Consider the following 20,021-nt stretch of genomic DNA (forward strand, 5'->3'; position numbering starts at 1 on the left):
CTAGAATCGCTGCGGCATTGTCGACGGGAGAGAGAAAAATTACTCTATAGGGACGAGGGAAGATGATATGTCGTTATCCAAAAATGACACAAAAAAAAAAAGGTTGTAAGTTGTAACACGCGTCCCTAGGGATGACAGCCTTTAGGTCATTTGACGATGTTGGAACCCATAACTTTTGGCGGTTGTAGTGGGACCCACTTATTGTCTAGGTACAAAATCGTCATTTTAACCAATGGAATGTTACTTCCTAACTAAATGCGTCATCGCACGCGCTTCTACCTGCAATGGTAGGCACCTAAGGTAGCCTATAAAAGCCCAATTGGGAGTGGGAAATAAACGGTAGCTGCACCCCCCACCCAAACCCCATCTCCTCCGAGGCCCAGGTACATATGTACGTGCGTTACATTTAGTCACGAATTTGATCGACGCTACCTCTGACATGTATGTACCTACCTACATAATAGCTTGCAACACCAAAAGTTACATTATACGATCCCTACAAAGCCTGGCCCCTATTCAACCTTTACAGCATTATCATAGGCAGCTTCATTTACTTACTTACTTATTTCCAACCTCACCAGCTATCTCCCGCTCAAAGCATACAATACAACCGCATCCTAACCTATCCAAAAACCGTTCCTATACGCAAGCTAGCCAGCCCTACATCGCTACCTGACTCCTCCTTACATCAGATAGCTGCACCTATCCATAGGGAAACTCCCCCAAAGTCGTACCACTGAAAGATAATATAACGGGGGGAAAAAAGAAGCAGCAGCATCAGCAGCAGCAGCAGCAAACAACACAATGGCCAACCTCCCCTCCCAACACCCACACCTCTCCCTGCACCTAACCGACCGCTCCCTCACGCCCCTCATAACCTCGGCCCCGCGCTCCCCCTCCCGCCTCGAAGCCCTAACCACGCTCTCCCACGCCGCCCTCAGCGCGCACGAATCCGCGCTACGCCTCGGCCTAGGCGCGCCCCTGCGCGTCATGGTCGAGCACGCCGACTCGGGACCCCTAGTGCTGCAATCCTTCCTGCGCGCCGACACCAGTCCCATCCCCAGCCCGACATCCACCACCGCCACCAACCCACCTTCCACCTCCGCATCCTCCTCCACCACCGCCGCCGACCCCAACCCCGAGCCCACAAACGGCACGCCCAGCAGCCCCACAAGCGCCGTCGAGCGCCGCCTGCAACAACTGCAATTCCCCAGCTCCACCGACGGCGTCGACGGCAGCGGCAGCGGCGCCCCCGAGCCCGAAGACGCCAACGCTCCGCCCATGCTAATCAGCGTCGTGGTAGCCGCCAGCGCGGACGAAGCCCGCGATGCGCGGCGCGCGGCGGCCAGACTGGAGCGCGTGGGCCGCGCGATACAAGCGCAGTGGGCCGAGGTGCAGGTGGTGCAAGATGGGGGAGCGGGAGATGCTGGGGATTGAGCGACGACAATGACGAAAGGGATAGGGGAGAGAGAAATCCGGAAACGCAATGAAAAGAAATGGAATGAATTGAATGAAGAAAGGGGCAAGGGGCAAAGGGGAATGAGGTATGACGATGATAGAGAGGTATCGATCAGCTTGGCCAGCCAAGTCCAAGCAGAGAGAGGGGGAACTGCCGTGTTCCCGCCTAGAGGCTCGCTACACTACAATTTGGAGCGAACAGTCCGAAGAAGTACTTTTGGGGTGGAAAGGGGCTGAGAGAGTGTGGAAATATAGCCAGTATGTGGTTAAGGAGTCAGAACCAGATTATCCGCGATGAGAGATCTACATGGATTGTGTAGACTATCTGACTTGCGCGTTGCTTTCTACTAGGTTACGAGAGTCAGCTATAAAGGCAATCCAGGAGACATCTCTGCATAGCTATTCTTACTTAAGATATACTAAGAGTATAGGTAATTATAGCTAGAAATTGTAGAATGTGCACAGCACAGCACTATCACGAACCCAGGATTTGGATTTCGAGAACGTATAATCTTAACATATTACAACGTAGCAACGTAACAAGAAATCCATATTTCATAAGTAGGCCAATTTGTATTTATCTACAGATATATAGCCTACAGGGGTACTTCTGTTTAATTCATTGCGTTTCTCGTGATATCGGATTATTTTGGCTCGCAAGTCTATATGTCCACGAACACCGTCTGGTTCATTGCGCCAACTAACATAACCGCACCAAGACTAAACAACATCGCTAGTCTAAATTTTTAAATGAGCTGCTGGAACGCGCGGTTGATGGGCGAGCGGATGTTAGGAACGTCCTTCCAGAACTCGACAGTGGCGACAGCCCTCTTCGAAACACCCTCGGGGGTAAATTCGAACTTCTGTTCTTTTAATTAGTATATAATCGACATGCTAGGGTTGGGGAAACTTGCCTTGTAGACGTCCTTGTAAGCGCCAGAAGCACCGAATCGGTTTAGGCCGAATTGCTCGTGGGTATATCTCTCCCAGCCCATTGTACTCATGACCTCGACGGATAGAGACGGAATACCGTCAGGGAGAACGCTCAGTCTGTATTCCTTGGTTTGCGCATCGAAGACCTCGAAGCAGGGAATGGAGACGACACGCGCCTTCAGGCCGTGGTTCTCTTGGAGGTACTTGACAGCGTCAACGCAGATGCAGACTTCCGAACCGGTTGAAACTAGTGTGATATCGGCACCCTCAACATCGTGTAAGACGTAACCACCCTTGTTTGCCTTCTCGATAGTCGAGCCCTCGAGTTGAGGTAGGTTTTGTCGCGATAGAGCGATGATACTAGATGTGTGCTTGGAAGTCAAGGCCAGGTAGTAAGCACTGCTAGTCTCGTTGCCATCTGCCGGTCGCCATACCATCATGTTAGGCAGGGCGCGGAAGTGGGCGAGAGTCTCGATCGGTTGGTGAGTAGGACCATCTTCACCGAGACCAATAGAGTCGTGAGTGGCGACCCAAATGGTTCGGACCTGCGACAGCGCAGATAGACGTACGGCACCAGCAGCATATGAGACGAAGTTCAGGAAAGTGCCCGAGTAAGGGATAAGGGTACCGTAGGCAGCAATACCGTTCATGATAGCGCCCATACCGTGCTCACGGACACCGTATCGGATGTATCGGCCAGAGTAGTCACCCAGTCCGGTCGATGGTGGCTGGAAGTCAGTAGCATCCTTCCATCGTGTCAGGTTAGATCCCGTTAAATCGGCGGAACCACCAATGAGCTCAGGAATAGCGGCTTCGACCTTCGACAGGACGATCTCGGAGAGTTTTCGAGACGCCACGGCAGCATCCTTCGGGGTGTATACAGGAAGGTTCTTCTCCCAACCTTCGGGTAGGTCGCCCTTCAGACGACGAGAGAGGTCGGCATGCTCGGCCTGGTACTTGGTAGCGTAGCTAGCGAATAGCTTGTTCCACTCTTGTTCAAGAGCTGCGCCTTCGGTAGCCTTCTTGCCATATAAGTCGTATACTTCTTGGGGTACGACGAAGGACTGTTCAGGGTTGAAACCGAACTTCTGCTTGAGCTGCTTGATGTCGTCAGCCTTCAGGGGGGAGCCGTGAACTCCGTGGGTACCCTGTTGCAGAGAACCAAAACCGATGGTGGTCTTGAGCTTGATCAATGAGGGCTTGTTCTTGACATCCTTGCACTTCTGGATAGCCTTCTCGATGGACTCGAGGTCGTTGTCACCGTCGGCGACAACCTCGACGTGCCAGCCGTACGCCTCGTATCGCTTAACGACATCTTCGGTAAAGGCACAAGCTGTGTCACCGTCGATGGTAATCTGATTGTCATCGTAGACAGCGATCAAGTTGCCTAGTTGCAAGTGACCAGCCAAAGAGCTGGCTTCGCTAGAAACACCCTCCATCAAGCAACCGTCGCCTAAGAAGCTGTAGGTGTAATTGTCGACGAGAGGGAAGCCATCCTTGTTGAAAGTAGCAGCTGTTTGAGCCTGAGCAATAGCAAGACCAACAGCGTTGGAGATACCCTGTCCAAGAGGACCAGTAGTAACTTCGATACCCGGGGTGTCATGCGCCTCGGGATGTCCGGGAGTGATACTGTCGACTTTCTACACTTTGTAAGTATTACAACCACCTTACGATACCGGTAAGTAAACTCACTCGGAAGTTCTTAATGTCATCCAGAGACAACTCATATCCAAAAAGATGGAGGAGAGCATATTGGAGCATGCATCCGTGCCCGTTGCTAGACCCGTAATTAGTGGCGGTAAGAAATAAATCAGAGTTCAATTTAACTTACGAGAGAACGAATCGATCACGGTTCAACCACTTTGGGTTCTTGGGGTTAAACTTCATGAACTTGTTAAATAGAACGTGGGCAACCGGTGCCATACCCCTTGAATCGATTAGTATAAAGAACTTCTTCCCTGACTGAATAACCAGGACGGTGCTGGTTATTGGTGTTCTGTTACTCACATGGGCGCGCCAGGGTGGCCCGAGTTAGATCCGAAGGTGGCATCGACCTAGAAAAAGACAATTGTTAATACAACTTTCTCTATACTGCTAGATAAACTCGTGATGTAGGCAAGAAAAGGGCTCGAGAAAGCTTCAAATGAGCTCACGATGGAGGGGCAAAGCGGGGGCGGGGTTAACCGAAAAAGAGTCGACATCTTACAGCAAGAAGACGGATCGTGTTAATGGCGAGCCAATCTGTCTCGGTATATCCCATGATTGCGATTTTTAACGACGATGCCTTGGGAATTGGTAATAAAAGAAAGTCGATGGAGGAAAGAGAAAGTTTGAAGGAAGAGAAAGAGAAGGTGGGAAGATTTGCGGGTGGTTAAAGTGTTTTTGGTTTTCTAAACGACCGGCAACGGCAACGGTCCTCAAATGGGTCCTTAGTCTTAGCTTTAAGGCTTCTTAGGGGGGAACAAGGCCTGACACGATGTATGTATCTAGTCGGTAACAGCTTTTCTAAGGCAACATGTTACATATTAGATGATCAATCATAGGCAAGTACGGCTTATGTTAGGTACCTAATATAATGTACATTTGATGTATGTCAAGAGGTACATACATGCGGTCAAGTGGGGGTGGGGTTTTGTTCTAATGTACCTAATGAAGTGGGCTAAGTGGACATAAAGCTACCTAGGAATCGGATCCGATAGTCAGATTGCTACTACCAATTGCTTAGGACCTGGGTAGAAGACTTCCTTTAGTATAAACTGGATCATCAGCGGCATTATTTCGTCACCTTTTTCCCCTTATCAAAACTCTCAACATAATAGGCTTGCCAAGCTCTAGTGTAAGTCGTCTCCAATACATCTTCTCCACCAAAGTCCAACAACGCCTCAACTAAATTTTTTTTTTTTTTCCTTCTCAGAAGTAGTTAAATTTGTTGGAAGCTTTTGTACTTTGCCACTATATCGGGTCAATATCGTGATACATCATAACCACTTCTATAAACTACGTCATTCCTTCATCGTTCAACTTTTTATATTTGAGACTTTATTCCGAGATCATCAAGACCTTGTAATCCAATACCATCCATAGAAGAACACTTTCCTAGAGTAATGCCGCAAAATCTTGCCTACATGTGACATGTCTCTTACTACGCAAGAGGCACAGACAACCCCTCCGACTTCGTCTACCTAGGTAGTTGAGATATATATACCTAGGTAGGTAATATATTATACTCAGCGCATCTTACTCTCCAACCCGCTCTACAGCCCTGCAAGACAAGCACATTGCCACCCATCTGATAGGTCCGGAAAAAGGCTCATTGCCTACAGCGGAATCTAGTATGAGACTAGTACCTAGTTGCCCGGGGGATTGGTACTATAGGTAATTACTGCCATCTACCTTGTAACTATCGGGCAACAAGCATGGTAGCATCCTGTTCTACGCCCGTATGTAGGTATCCAGGCGATTGGGATACTTATTAGTGAGATTCTACAAACTCAAGGCTACCTAACCTAGGTAGTTCTAAGGATTCGATTACACGTCGGACTTAGGACATTGTATATATTTATCTTGATATCAATATCCACGTCAGCCTTTGTAAGCCTCTATACCTATGGATTAGGTAGTTCTCGGTACTAAAAGCCTAATGGTAGAAAATAATCCCGAAAGGTGCGCCATATTAAATACTGTAGAGTTCGCAAACGCACTTGGCAAGCCTATTCTAGCAACGTGAGTAAGTGAAAGAACATCATTCGAGGATAATTCACCTTGGGTAGGGTTTTAACACCTCTTACCGTACCAATGACAAGACACGAGCGCGGAAACGCGGAGCATGCGCTTCTCTCGTGACACTCGCGTCCTTTATAAAATACTTCGCCGCTAACCTCGTGGCTATGTAAATTGTTTAAAACATCACGCCTCTTTGCTTGGTCATCTCGATATAAGTCAAATCGGTCAGGTTGACCGGAGTGTCCAAATACTGACTCAAACACTTTACCCTAACAATATGGAGAACAAACTATTTTCTAAGATATTTACTATGTAAATTTTTCTTGATAAGGTCGGAGTTGCCGGTATTCTGATAACTTTGCATTTCAGCAGTCGTATAGTAAGTAGTCTAACCTAGGACTTTCTTATTGTTACCGAATTGGTGTTTGTGAAAACCTCAGTTGTGTTATTATATAAATCTATATACATATATACCTAGGCAGTAAAGATAATTAGCCTACATTATATAACACAAGATTTATAACAAGTAACTATAACTATACAAATTAAAAGCGTAGTTAAATAAAAATAACTTTAAGTATTAGCCGTGCTATCAACATTTTCAATACGGCAGCATCCACTTAACGATTTCGAGTGACTTGAAAATTCTGACCAGACAAACCCTCAATCCCGCAAATGAAATAAACAGAACCCCCAAAAATAAAACAGACCAGCACAGCCAGAACAAAACAAAAAAAAAATGCATAGCAACAGGAGAAGATCGCCCCAGCGAACCGCAAAAGCATACACCCAACCACCCAAGAAAGCCACCACAAAAAGTCAAAACCACCCAAACCAACCCCTCGCGCCTCCAAACCAACATCCTCAACCGCAACAGCAGCGGACCCCTCCATCTCGGCCCCGGCAGAGGAAACCCAAGCGCAACAACGGCTCCTCGACATCTTCCGCAACACATTCGACGCGGCCCTCGGCGCCGCCGACTTCAGCGCCGTCCTGCAGAGACTCAAGCAGGCCCTCTACAACCGGGACTTCGCGACCGCCTTCGGCAGCGAGCAGCACCTGGAAGTGTACGCCGCGCGATGGAGTCCGCCGCGCGCGCTGTGCTACGCCAGGGTCCTGGGGCAGATAGCCGGTGAATTGGAGCCGCTACTATTGTTGCTTGCCGCCGACGACGATGAGGTTGAGTTTGGACGGGTTTCGCCAACGCTCGACCTGGGAGATGCGAAGCGTGATGCTACGGTAAGGATGCTTGCGATCGGCGGCGGCGCTGCGGAAGTCGTGTCTTTTGCCGAGTATCTCCGTGGCGCGGGGGCCACGGTTTCGGGCGATCTTACGTTGCTGGATATTGGGCCCTGGGGCGAAGTAGTCCAGAAGCTACATGTTGGCCTGACGACTCTGGCACCGGAATCTAAGGGCGCGAGCGCCGCGGCCGAATCAACCAGCGCGGCCCTCGTCGAGCCGTCAGAGCGTCTGCGGTCGACTTTCGTGCAGCAGGATGTACTCCAGCTCGACAGCGCCAAACTCTCGAGTCTACTAGGCCAGACGCCGCTACTCGTCACGTTGCTATTTACGCTCAACGAGCTGTACACGTCCGGCGGGATCAAGATGACAACAGCATTCCTGCGGAACCTAAGCGCCACTATTCCAGCCGGTTCGTTGCTACTTGTCGTCGACAGCCCAGGAAGCTACTCCGAAGCAGCGGTGGGCAAGGAAGCCAAGAAATACCCCATGCAATGGCTTTTAGATCACACTCTCCTCCAAGCCGACAAGCTACCAGCCGAAGGATGCCAGTGGGAGAAGATACAATCACACGACTCGGTCTGGTTCCGCCTCAGCGAAAAACTGCGGTATCCTATGGATTTGCAAGATATGCGCTACCAGATGCACCTATACCGGGCCATCCCCCGGTCTTCTGACTGAGGAAGCCGACGTCTACCTGCAGGACTCTAGATACATGCTCCTAACCACTGATTACTACTACTAGCCAAGGAATGTCTACCAGTCTATCATGCCCAAACCAGCTTCTTTATGCTGTGACCTAACTGCTCTAGAATGCCCGTGCTCCGCTTCGCTTCGGCGAGGGAGATGATGTCGCCTTTCTCGACGATACTCTTCCGCTCCCCCGAGCTGGCCGGAGCCGGCTGGTTATAGAAAACCAGCCGCTCTATCTCCGTCGCGATGACGTTGATCTGCTCGCTTTCCGTCATCTTTTTCACGTCCTTCGTGTCCGACACGGCCGTCGTGGAATGTAGTGCTTTTAGAGCGATCTTCCGCGACGCCTGTGCCTGCGGCTTACCTGTGATGGCATTGAAGATGCCCTGGTTCAGAATGCCGGACACGGCGGCCGGCGCTGCAGCCGGATCATTCAGCACGTTTTTCGCTCCCGATGATTCGTCAGATTGTCCTGACATGCTAGAAAGCGATTGTGTATTGGTCCTCTTGATATCAAACTTGCCCGGCTCATAAGTCACGACGATACCGACGTTCTTCGACTCGTCGGCCTCCGCAGGGGAGATGGCCGAGGTTATGTACGTGCCGACCTTGACACTGACTATATGAGCCAAGTCCACTCTTTCGAATGAGGATACCTTGTCAAGCTTCCAGTCGAACCGGCACAAGTATAATGCCGTGTCAGTCAGAAGAAGTACCACTTCTTCGAACGGTAAAGCCTTGAGAGTATCAGATATATGAGGGCTTAGCAAAGTCCACCCTCCAATAAAATCCTCCCTGTCATCCTCTATGGCAATCTTCTGCGATGTCTCGATGGCTTGCTCTCTCATCTTTGACATTGAGACCCCGGGGTCCTTACTCATCATGGTTGCTTCGAACTCTTCAAACACCATGGAGGAAACGTTGCCGAGGAAAAAGTCGATAGCGGCCTGAGAGAAATAATCGTTCACCATTCTAGTATATAGTGTAAGTAGGAATTAGCTTAGTTTAAGTAGGCACGCGGGCATTTCTTACCCGTTATAAAACCGCGTTAAGGATAAGCCTAGGTCGTTCACCATCCCGCGATAATCCCGTTTTCTTGTCCTGGTGTAGTCGCCTTTCATTGCAGAAGTAGAGGCATCTGAATTATGAGTTAGAAAGATTAAAAATTCTAGTTCTCTTATAAGGCCAACAGGATCTCAATATCTTTAATTAGGTAAGGGGTTGACTGACATTGTTTGGATATAGCGTCTCCATTATCGGCCCAGAGAGTATTAAACCACGAGTTCTCCTGGTCAAGCTGGACTGACATGTCGAAGCCCTCTTCTTTCAGCTGCAGATCAAGCATGAACTTGCCAAAAGAACTTTGGCAAACGTTAGTACGGTCGAGGCAATCCATACAATTCGTTCTCAGAACGCCATTCTGCTTCCGATCTATTTGACCGTTTCTTTCCACAGTACTACCAGTCTCTTCGATCTTTTTACCCAGGATATCTAAAAGTAAGCTCACGTTTTCAAACTTCATCCCGCGGCACGCAGAATGAAAATCAAACCACTCGAAAGCAAGTGACGGGGAACCTTCCGCCTCTTGTTCATTCAGTTTCTGGGCCGCTTTCTCGTATTCTCTACCAATTATAGCTTCCACACCATGCTTCTCAACTAAGTTTACTAATTGTATAGATCCATATGTCTTGCCCATAAGTTCGAAGTGTTTCTTGAAAGCTCTAAAATTTGCCTCTGTGGAATGCTGTAGTACTGGAATCGGTTTAAGAGAATATGGTGATTGTGTAAAGAAAAGTGGTATACTACCTCGAACCTGAACGAAAGAGGAGATTTTTGATGAAGGACCCCACGTTGGGGTTGAGAGTATCTGCTCTGTCTCGACAAAATTAGCAGTATAGCCGTTTTCGTCTATACCACGCCGTAGATATCGAAGCCCAGCTCGCCTAGTGGACCTCCTGGAAATAATGGTGATAACAAACTCCTTCTCGGACGGCCTTAGATCACTAGATGCTCTCTCCGGTGGAGGAAATTCGACATTGGACTCTGGGGGAGGCGTCATATTGTTCATTTCCATGGAATCTTCCTGAGAATCGACTTGAGGTGGATAACGATCCACAACGAACCTCCTCTGTCCCACAAAACCTTGCATTACTGGTAACAGTAATGATTCGTCGCCAGATCCGTGGAATGGCTTTAACAAACTACGGTTCCAAAAGAATGTGGGATCAGCTGTTTCGTGAAGCGGGAGGCCATCCGCGACTGATGTGACAGATTGACTACCAAGGCTTCTCGTAATATCGAAATCATAGGAGAAAAAGAAGCTCCTAGACGTCCCGAGCCAGATATGCGCAAATCGCAATAGTTTTGGTATTAGGCTCTCACCAGCTGACGGTGTCGGAGGAGGGTCGACCTTCTCCTGTACCACGGTATCGCTCAACTCCTTATCTGAATCTCCCCTCTTCGCCTTGTTCCTCTCATCGACGGCCTGGTCACCCGCCCGGTCGGTTTCGACACTAGTAATGCCTAGGTTTCGTTTTTGGTCCATCATCCAGCCCTTGCGGCTGAACCAGCGCTGAGCAAATCGCCCATAGCTCCCGCGGCGCTTTATGACATCTTCGGCTATGCTACTCTTCCTGCCTGCCCCTGGCGCGTCTTTGTCTTCAGAAGTCTCACGATCGCTTATAGCTCCTGGGTCTTCCGCGTCGTCGCCACCCAATACTGAACGTGTATCCACCTCGCTCTCCGAGTCACTGTCTTCGACAAATTTCTCGGCTGACGTTTGTCGTAGTTTAGTTGCTGTGTTCGCAACGGCTGATTCGGCCTCGCTTCGACTCGTACACGGGGTGAGCGCGACGTCAGTGACGACATATATAGGAAAGCCGCGAACCTGCGCAACTTGCTGGCGGCCAGTGATTGTAATAAGGTAGGTTAGACGGGAGACAGTGAAAAGTCCTATGGAGAAGCCCAATTAGAAATTACTCGATCGAATCTATTTACGAGCGTTATTTATTCTAGATAAGACGAACCTACAACCCCGAAAGCTTCGAAGGACGAGTTCGATTTCGAAGTGTCCGGTATTTGATCGCGAGGAAGCGAAGATACTGTAGCATCTCCATACTTGATTTTGACGGGCGCAGGAGTTCGTTGCCCTTTTGTCGCAAGAGGTTGAACTATAAGGCCATCAACGGCTGCACATATAAGCAGCTTTCGCGCTAAATTAGGCATCTTTAGTAGCTAAACATTCAATCATGGTATTTATAAGCCGGTGAAAAGACTCTATTATATTTGAATGAAAAGAAATTGTATTAATCTTGAGAAGTGATATGGTCATTTTCAAGGTCTTCAGATCTTTAGGTCTTTACTATGATGTCTTGAATGATTTAGTTTTTGGTGGGGTTGCTGATGCCGTCACACGGTGGGGCAGAATCTCTAAGGGCTGGTTGGTCTAGGACGCGCGCAAATGCAGGTGTACATGTTACATACGCAGGTACATATATTAAGGTTAGATGTACTAGATCCTAAGATGTACCAATGGCTTAAGACCTTAAGCAGGCACGCCATAATCGTGAAGCATGGGGAAAAAAATAGGGCCATTAATTTTATAGCGAATAATGAATCGAGAAGCTTGCTGATGTGCAGATTATATTCTCTATATCCGCATCTATTCTTCCTCAAGTTATGAGCCTATAAGCTTTTGACCTAGTATATTTCCCAACAAAACCTGAATTTCTTTCCTGGCTCTTGGGGTATCTTAAATCATGAGGCGCTCGATCTTGTCCCTCAGACTGCGGATCTGGCCGGAGAGATCGCTTGCCTCGTTGGAGAGAATGCTCGCGGCGATGACAGCTCGGGATACACCGCAGGCTCTGCCAAGAGCAATCTGTCTAATTGTTAGTACTTCACATTATAGTTAAGATAATTCCCAACGAACCTTGCTAGGGACATAGCAGTAGATGACGTTCTTGTCTTCGCAGAGCAAAGGTAGGTGCAGAAGAATGGCAAGCGGAGTGGTATCGGCGGCCAGAATGACGATCTCGGCAATACCTCTGGACAGCGCCTTGGTCACTTCGTTGGCTCCTTTCTTAAGCTGGCGGGCATCTATGTGGGAGCACAATTAGTGGACAGAAGGTAAGTGAAGGTAACTAGTGTATACTCACGGCCAGCCTGTTGCACCAAATCTAAAATCTCCTGGGTAAGAGAAGCATCGGCGACGGGCCAAGCTGATGATAGGTTAGTACGGTATCCAGACGAAAAAGATAGCTGTGTTAAAACTTACCTGCACTTTGATCCTGGTTAGCAGACATTTTGACGGAGCAGGGTTCCTTGCGGTTGCTCGCCCTGAAGAGGAATATGTAGAATAATGGGTAAAAGGTTGACGAAGTCTTGAGGATCGCAGTTAAGAAATGTTCAAGAAAGAAAAAAAAAAAAAAAAAAAGGTTCAACACGGTCAAAGCTTCTGAGTGCCAAGAGTTTTTTGTCGGTCAAACCTTACGCCGATATCCGCTGACATAATCGATCCTGCAGGTGACCCAGAGCTGCAAAATCAAACCCCCAATCAAAGGCAAACCTGGAACAAGGCAAAGCAACACCTTCTCTCTCCCGTAATACCTCCCCATTACTACAGCAACTTTAAACAATCTCTCATACTACCACAACTTTTTAAGCTCGCCATCAACACCCGGTTTAATCTACCACTCTCATCTGTCCGCCTTCGAAGTCTATCATTCCGCATTCTTTATTTTCGTTTTTACTTCTAAAAACCCACTTACGCCGCCACAATGTCATACTCTGAAGCTTGGTACGTAATTGATGATTGCCTCCTTACAAGTGTCCTATCATCGTCATCATCGCAAGCTTAAGGCAACATCGCTTTTGTTGCTATCGAGCTTGTGATGTGATTTATTTAATTCAATATGCTAATGCCTTTTCCTATAGCCCGGTCTACGCGGTTAGTTTACATTCCCTTGGCGCGCGTCTCGGTCATCATACCTCTATCCCTTAAACTTCGAGACGAATGCGACTTCGATATGCAAAGCTAACCTCCGGTAGCCTTTCTTCGGCGCCATGGGCTGCACAGCAGCTATCGTCTTCACCTGCTTAGGTGCTTCCTACGGAACCGCCAAGTCCGGTGTTGGTATCGCGGCTATGGGTGTTTTGAGACCCGACCTCATCGTGAAGAGTACGCGCCATCTCCAGCCATCAATACATTCTAAACAAAAGCACTAACTTTTCTAGACATTGTTCCTGTCATTATGGCTGGTATCATTGGTATCTACGGTCTCGTCGTCTCTGTCCTGATTTCCGACGGTTTGACCCAACAACTCCCTCTCTACACCGGATTCATTCAGCTAGGTGCGGGTCTCTCGGTGGGTCTCGCTGGTCTGGCTGCTGGTTTCGCCATCGGTATTGTTGGTGACGCCGGTGTACGAGGAACCGCTCAGCAACCTAGACTCTTCGTCGGCATGATCCTTATTCTCATTTTCGCTGAAGTCTTGGGTCTCTACGGTCTCATCGTCGCTCTCCTGATGAACTCTAAGGCCAGCGTCGATGTTAGCTGTTAAAGAAACGTCGCCGATACCACAACGGTCTTCTATTCGACGCGGTAGCTTGAAGATCAGGGGCAATGGCAAGTTATTACTAAATACGCTTGGTATACCCCAATCTTATGGGTTACTTCGTCCGAACAAACACTACATGCGACTTAAATTACGGCAAGGGCTAGCCCAGCAATCGACAAGGAACTACGAGTTCTAAGGCTGTCAGGGGATGTGACAAGAGTGGTAGAATGGGGGGGCATATGGTGACGACTGAACAAGAACCCGCATTTGTATTACTTGTTGCTGCATATGTTGTACGCTCCGGAACGGTTTCTCATCATAGATTAATGGATGGGAAATTATGTACTCTAGGTTGGTAATCGGTTCTCATGGAAGAAGGTGATTTTTATATTAAAATTTTGTTCGCCATTAAAAATACAACGAGTCCGTGGTTCACATATCGGCATCTCACAAAGCGTAGCCTATATACTATCACTGACCAAACAATCCGACAATGTGACTTGAATTTAATGGGTGTTATAGCGTACTTGACAAACACGATACTTAGGTAGGTAGCTAGGGCATTATTATGAGGCCTTCTACCAAACTCGTGAATATAAAGCGCCCAGTTCAGGTACACACCTGGTAAAGCTATTTCTCATACCACGAGCTCTCAGTTTATATCTTGAATAAATAATTATAAAATAAAAAATAAAAAAAAGCAATTGCTTATGTAATAGCACAAGAGGAGCAACCAGCAATCACATGCATTGCGCATATTGACACTATCCTAAAATTTTCAGGATTGCAATTTATTCACAAAAAAATAATTCAAGTCGTCAAAAAACGATGGAATCTTCAAAAATATAGTCTTTGATGTCCTCGGTGAGGCTCGAACTCACGACCTTTGGATATCCCAACCTATGGCTGGATCACACGAATAGTATGAGACCAACGCTCTAACCAACTGAGCCACGAAGACTTTGTTTAGACTATTGTTATTGGGGAGGGTAGACGCTAATGTCTGCTTGTTTCCAAGACTCGCCTTGCCCCGCAGGTGTCAATCGGTCTCATAATGGAACTTATATAGTATTGAAAGGGAGGATGTATTGTCCTATTCTTAAATTAGCGCTAGGTTTCGGCCAATCAATTTGATTCAACTCACAAGGATCATCAACTTCCATCTCCAGATGTATTGTTGGCATTACCGGCCCTAGGTGTATCATTGAGAGATGCCACCTGCACATTGTATTAGATACTTTATTTAATTAATCACGAAGGTATATAAGTAGGATAAACTAACCTCTTCCCTCGCCTTTTGTAAGCGAGCTTCCGGTCGCTCGATATCTCGAGCTAATTGTTTCCGATTTTTTTTCTTTTATCAGTTAGCATATGTATTTTAATTGGATCTTACATATTACCTACCTTCTTCCTCACCCCTTGCGGGGGAGAAGGGTTCCCGTTCCTTTGGGGGTGGGAAAGGAGGGTTCGCCCCTGTTACCTCCAGGCGCACCCGCGGGTGCAGTGTAGAAGGTTGCGTGTCGTATGTCGTTCACGACGCTAATACAACAATTAGTATATTGTAACATGCAAATATGCAATTCGTGAGTTCCGACGGTAGTTATAACCGGGTGTTAGAGGGGGAGGAATAGCATTGCAAGTATTCATAGGTATATCAAAGAGCAAATGAATGGGGGTAGGTATATAATATGTAAGTGATGTGAACGGGAAGTTTAGATAGTCTTGTAGTAACCTCTGCGCGGTTGATTACCCAGGTAGTAGCTGGGCGTGATACATAGTTCTAAAAAGGTATAGATAATAAGGGGGGATACATGTAGGAATCTGTATTTAATAGTGCTCTCGATAATTGGATCGTGGTCGTAGGGCATTGAATGGGGGCGCATCGACGTAATGAATCTATATACATACCTCATGTTTGCGAACTTCAAATGGTATCAGGATTCTAGATGAGACATCTAGGACAAAGGACATTCTCGGTATGTACCTCATGACTTCACGAAGAGGATGTATCGTTCAGTTTGTCCATCTGTTTGCGGATGGTAGGCTGTCGCATACAACAATCTTGTTCCGCATCTGGTCCAGAAGGTTGACCAGAATTCTGACAAGAATTTTGGGTCTCTATCTGTGTATATATAGCCATAGGCTTCCGTAGTTAGGTTAGAGTTCCTTGCGGAATAATAAGTTGTCTATATACTGTTTGGTTCAACCTCGTGAGATTTGGGAGAAGAAAGGAAAGGAATTCTAAAGTGGGAGAGCATATACGAAGACTTTGTGCGGACCTAAACCCTACATGAAACTCAGTACTTGGTTTTTAGGAAGTAGCTATGTCGACAAGATGGACTTTCCAACCTAATCTCAAGGCAAGTGCCAAACGTGCCTGCCGCCATTATAACTTGAGGAAGTTGCATCAGAGATATAATTGTACCTCAATCGAGTTTATAGAAAGAGCCATCCGTACCTAATATACATTAGGTACAAAAAGGGGGGAAACCTGTGTACAGAGCAAGTCACAAGCTCATTTAAGTTCTGAGATCAGCTTCTGACAACTTTAGGAAACATCGAGATAGCCTCTAACGTAGATCTGGTTACATATATCTATGATATGGTTACGGGATAGGTAGGTACGTGTATATAGTCTCTTAGAGACGACATGACATGTGAAAGATATATAAATCTAGATTCAAAATTAATGTTTATGTCCTTAAATGCCAGTGAGACACAATGCACTACTCTTAATAAGGCTATGTCTAATTAGAATAATCAAAGCATATATTCAAATGCCAACAAAATACAATACACATTCCACATCGATGACGCATAGGTAAAAACGTATAGAGTAACTTCTTCAAGGGAGACAGCTAGAGTTTCGTGTGACATAAGAGATCCTCCACTCCTGCCTATAATACTCCATCCTCACCTGCCCATATCATTGCTCTACCTACATATCTACCTATGTAGGTAGGTAGTGACCGCCTGGTTTAGATAGCTGATGTTGGTGAAGGAAACCCCTAGGCACAGATATAATGAAGTTTATGAAGGTAGTTCTTTTCTGCGCTACGTCTTCATTGTCACGGTTTGGCCAAGAAATTTGCTGTAATGCGACTGGATTACCCCATACTCCACGACGACCCCAAAGACCACGTCGAATAAGAAGCCTGCATATCCGCGTATTCCGTTCCGTATATTTCTCCACAGATGCACCTCTCGTCTAAGTAATTCACCTGCTAGATGTAGGTAGCTACCTACCTATGCATCGTAGCTATGCAGCTTAGCTATGAGATCACCAGCTCGTGACCGTAATGTCCGCAATGTAGTTGTATAAAGTCCGAAGAAGCCCCCGAGAAGGGGAACTTGACGAGAGTGAAGTATATCAGGTTGCAATGAAGACGCTTGTTACTCTGGCTGCCTTTGCGGCCAGCATTCTCGCTGCGTCCGTCGAGGATTGTCCTGGCTATACAGCTTCAAATGTTGTTGATACGGGTGGCGCGCTCACTGCGGATTTGTCTCTCTCTAGTAATGCATGCAATATTTATGGAACAGACCTACCCGATCTCAAATTATTAGTCGAATATCAGACAGGTGTGTATTTATGTTCGGTTAAAATATCTATGGTATTATACTAACAGGTAAATAACACATAGATACCCGGCTACATGTAAAGATATATGATGCCGGTCTTGATGTATACCAAGTTCAGGAACATATACTTCCGAGGCCATCCAGCCAAAATATTTCTTTCTCATATGCCGCCCTACAATTTTCACTTATAGAAGAGCCCTTCTCTTTTTCTGTTAAGCGATCTAGCTCGGGAGAGGTCTTATTCAACACCAATGGCAGTCAATTAGTTTTTGAATCTCAATATGTCTACCTTAGAACTCAGCTACCTAAGGATCCCAACATATACGGGCTAGGCGAACACACCGACTCCTTTCAACTTCCTACTGAGAAATACCAGCGTACTTTCTGGAATTCAGAGTCGCCATTTATTCCGCGGCGCGCGAACCTATATGGGACTCATCCAATGTATCTTGACCATCGAGGTGCTTCAGGTTCTCATGGTGTTTTTCTCTTGAATTCTAACGGGATGGACATCAACATAGACCAGACAGACTCGGGTGACCAATTCCTGGAGTACAATATCATCGGCGGTGTACTGGATTTCTATTTCTTAGCTGGGCCCAGTCCTTCCGAAGTTAGTCGACAGTATGCTGAAGTTGTAGGCTTACCTGCTATGATGTCTTACTGGACCTTCGGTTTCCACCAGTGCAAGTATGGGTATTGGGACGTCAATTATGCGGCCGAAGTTGTTGCGAACTATTCTACAGCAAATATCCCCCTCGAAACGCTATGGGGCGATATCGATTATATGGATCTTCGTCAGGTTTTCACTACAGATCCGGAGCGGTTTCCTTTACATAAAATGCGGGAGCTGGTTGATACTCTACACAAGAGAGAGCAGCACTATATTATGATGCTTGATCCCGGCATTCATAGAGCTGATAACTACTCGACTTTCATTAGAGGCGAGGAAAAAGGAGTCTTCCTCAAAGCTGATGACGGATCTAACTATCGCGGAGTGCAATGGGCTGGTGAGGTTGTCTGGCCGGACTGGATCGCACAAAATACCCAAGACTGGTGGACGAACGAGATTTCGCTCTTTTTCGATCCTGAAACTGGTATAGATATCGATGGGGCCTGGAACGATATGAACGAAGCCTCCAACTTCTGTCCTGACATCTCCTGTGACCCGGCACAAGCAGCTAAACAAGGCAACAACCCCCTAATCTAGCCAACCCTCCCCGCGACAATACCGGACGACCTATCCCCGGGTTTCTAGATGACTTCCAACCAGCTCCAGCCGCCAAGTCTGGAAAGCTCCAGTCAAGGCAGACGACCGGTGGCCAAATGAAGGGTCTTCCCGACCGCGACCTCTTCAACCCCAAGTACCGCATCAACAACCACAAGGGTGAACTGAGCGACTCCACACTATACAGTAACATCACGAACGCAGACGGCACGTACCAATACGACACCCATAACCTCTACGGCCTCACCATGATAACCGCAACACGCAACTCACTCCTAACCCGACGCCCCGGAAGACGTCCGTTCGTACTAACACGCTCGTCCTTCGCAGGTGCTGGGTCCCGCGCTGCGCACTGGTTCGGCGACAATAACTCGACATGGTCGGACTACCGAGTAACTATCCCGCAACTCCTAGGCTTCGCAGCTGTGCACCAAGTCCCCATGGTGGGATCCGACGTATGTGGTTTCAACGGGGTCGCCGACGAGCACATGTGCGCACGATGGGCGCTACTAGGCGCTTTCATGCCGTTCTACCGTAACCATGCGGACATCTCAGCTCCCGCCCAGGAATTCTACCTCTGGGACCTGGTCGCGGGCCGCGCGCAAGGCTATCGATGCTCGGTACAGGTTGCTCGATTATGTGTATACAGCGATGTACCGCGCTAGCACGACAGGCGAGCCGATCGCCAACCCGTTATTTTTCGTGTATCCGGAGGATGCGAAGACATTCGGGATCGATACGCAGTTTTTCTACGGGGATGCGCTGTTAGTTTCGCCTGTGACAGACGACTACTCCGAGTCTGTTACGTATTACCTCCCCGACGATATTTTCTACGACTTCTGGACGTTCGAGCCGGTTCGGGGGACGGGTGCTACGGTCACTACAGATAATGTGATGTGGACTGATATCCCGGTACATATCCGTGGCGGCACGGTATTGCCGCTGCGGACGGAGTCGGCGAATACTACGACGTTGTTGCGGCAGAACGATTTCCAGATTATTGTTGCTCCGGGTTTGGATGGCAAGGCGAAGGGGTCATTATACCTGGACGATGGGGATAGTCTGGATGTGGGCGATGCTAAGTCAGATATAAGCTTTACGTGGGATGGGACGACGCTTAAGGCTGATGGTACTTTTGGGTATTCGACTGAGGTTATGGTGGAGAGTGTGGTAGTTCTCGGTGGTGAGAAGCCGGTTACTCAGAAGGGACCGTGGTCTCTTGATGGGCCATTTGAAGTTACATTTCAATCTTGAGTTGAGTCTTGAAAGAGTTTCGAGACAGTATTAGATGGTATATATTAACCCCCTTTTTTGAATATAGGAAAATTATAAAAGTATATTATAGGATAGTTAACCTCAAGGCCCCCTTTCTTTGTGTCGTGGCCCATGTTCCTATAATCTTGCAAGTATTGCCTCTAAGAACACGGCAAGACACTCGAACCGGATGTTTGCTCTTAACTATATATTTGCCGCCTATATCTACCATCCGAAGACTAGTCCTGGAATGTTGGGTTATACAAACGCACAAGAGACAAAGCCGCTTTAGAAGGCATCGCGGAAGTCTTTATGATTGTCTATGTAAAGCCTTTGATAAGCTATGTCTACACATG

The 20,021-nt window shown here is 47.5% G+C and overlaps 5 protein-coding genes across 5 annotated transcripts; 2 read left to right on the top strand and 3 right to left on the bottom strand.

Annotated features, from left to right (window-relative positions):
* Positions 1 to 2,204: 2,204 nt before the first annotated feature.
* GL218_05769 (Transketolase) lies at positions 2,205 to 4,651 on the bottom strand (the record flags this gene model as incomplete). The annotated part of the gene is made up of 6 exons (XM_033582453.1): positions 2,205 to 2,321; positions 2,373 to 4,031; positions 4,084 to 4,168; positions 4,223 to 4,318; positions 4,399 to 4,445; positions 4,598 to 4,651. The coding sequence occupies 6 exons, from the start codon at positions 4,649 to 4,651 to the stop codon at positions 2,205 to 2,207; spliced, it is 2,058 nt and encodes a 685-aa protein (XP_033434777.1).
* A 3,469-nt stretch (positions 4,652 to 8,120) lies between these two features.
* Positions 8,121 to 11,271, bottom strand: GL218_05771 (Phosphatidylinositide phosphatase SAC2; the record flags this gene model as incomplete). Its single annotated transcript, XM_033582454.1, has 4 exons — positions 8,121 to 9,018; positions 9,079 to 9,184; positions 9,277 to 10,998; positions 11,073 to 11,271. The coding sequence occupies 4 exons, from the start codon at positions 11,269 to 11,271 to the stop codon at positions 8,121 to 8,123; spliced, it is 2,925 nt and encodes a 974-aa protein (XP_033434365.1).
* A 526-nt stretch (positions 11,272 to 11,797) lies between these two features.
* GL218_05772 (13 kDa ribonucleoprotein-associated protein) lies at positions 11,798 to 12,350 on the bottom strand (the record flags this gene model as incomplete). The annotated part of the gene is made up of 4 exons (XM_033582455.1): positions 11,798 to 11,926; positions 11,978 to 12,144; positions 12,204 to 12,266; positions 12,323 to 12,350. 4 exons carry the CDS (start codon positions 12,348 to 12,350, stop codon positions 11,798 to 11,800), a joined length of 387 nt encoding a protein of 128 aa, XP_033434367.1.
* Positions 12,351 to 12,824: 474 nt separating this feature from the next.
* On the top strand, positions 12,825 to 13,607 carry GL218_05773 (V-type proton ATPase 16 kDa proteolipid subunit; the record flags this gene model as incomplete). The annotated part of the gene is made up of 4 exons (XM_033582456.1): positions 12,825 to 12,844; positions 12,982 to 12,994; positions 13,096 to 13,225; positions 13,282 to 13,607. The coding sequence occupies 4 exons, from the start codon at positions 12,825 to 12,827 to the stop codon at positions 13,605 to 13,607; spliced, it is 489 nt and encodes a 162-aa protein (XP_033434366.1).
* A 4,081-nt stretch (positions 13,608 to 17,688) lies between these two features.
* GL218_05774 (putative alpha/beta-glucosidase agdC) lies at positions 17,689 to 19,665 on the top strand (the record flags this gene model as incomplete). Its single annotated transcript, XM_033582457.1, has 3 exons — positions 17,689 to 18,280; positions 18,394 to 19,031; positions 19,090 to 19,665. The coding sequence occupies 3 exons, from the start codon at positions 17,689 to 17,691 to the stop codon at positions 19,663 to 19,665; spliced, it is 1,806 nt and encodes a 601-aa protein (XP_033434361.1).
* Between the last annotated feature and the right edge of the window lie 356 nt (positions 19,666 to 20,021).

The sequence above is a fragment of the Daldinia childiae genome, assembly GCF_008694065.1.
Source record: "Daldinia childiae strain JS-1345 chromosome Unknown Scaffold5, whole genome shotgun sequence".
NCBI classification, from domain to species: Eukaryota; Fungi; Ascomycota; class Sordariomycetes; order Xylariales; family Hypoxylaceae; genus Daldinia; species Daldinia childiae.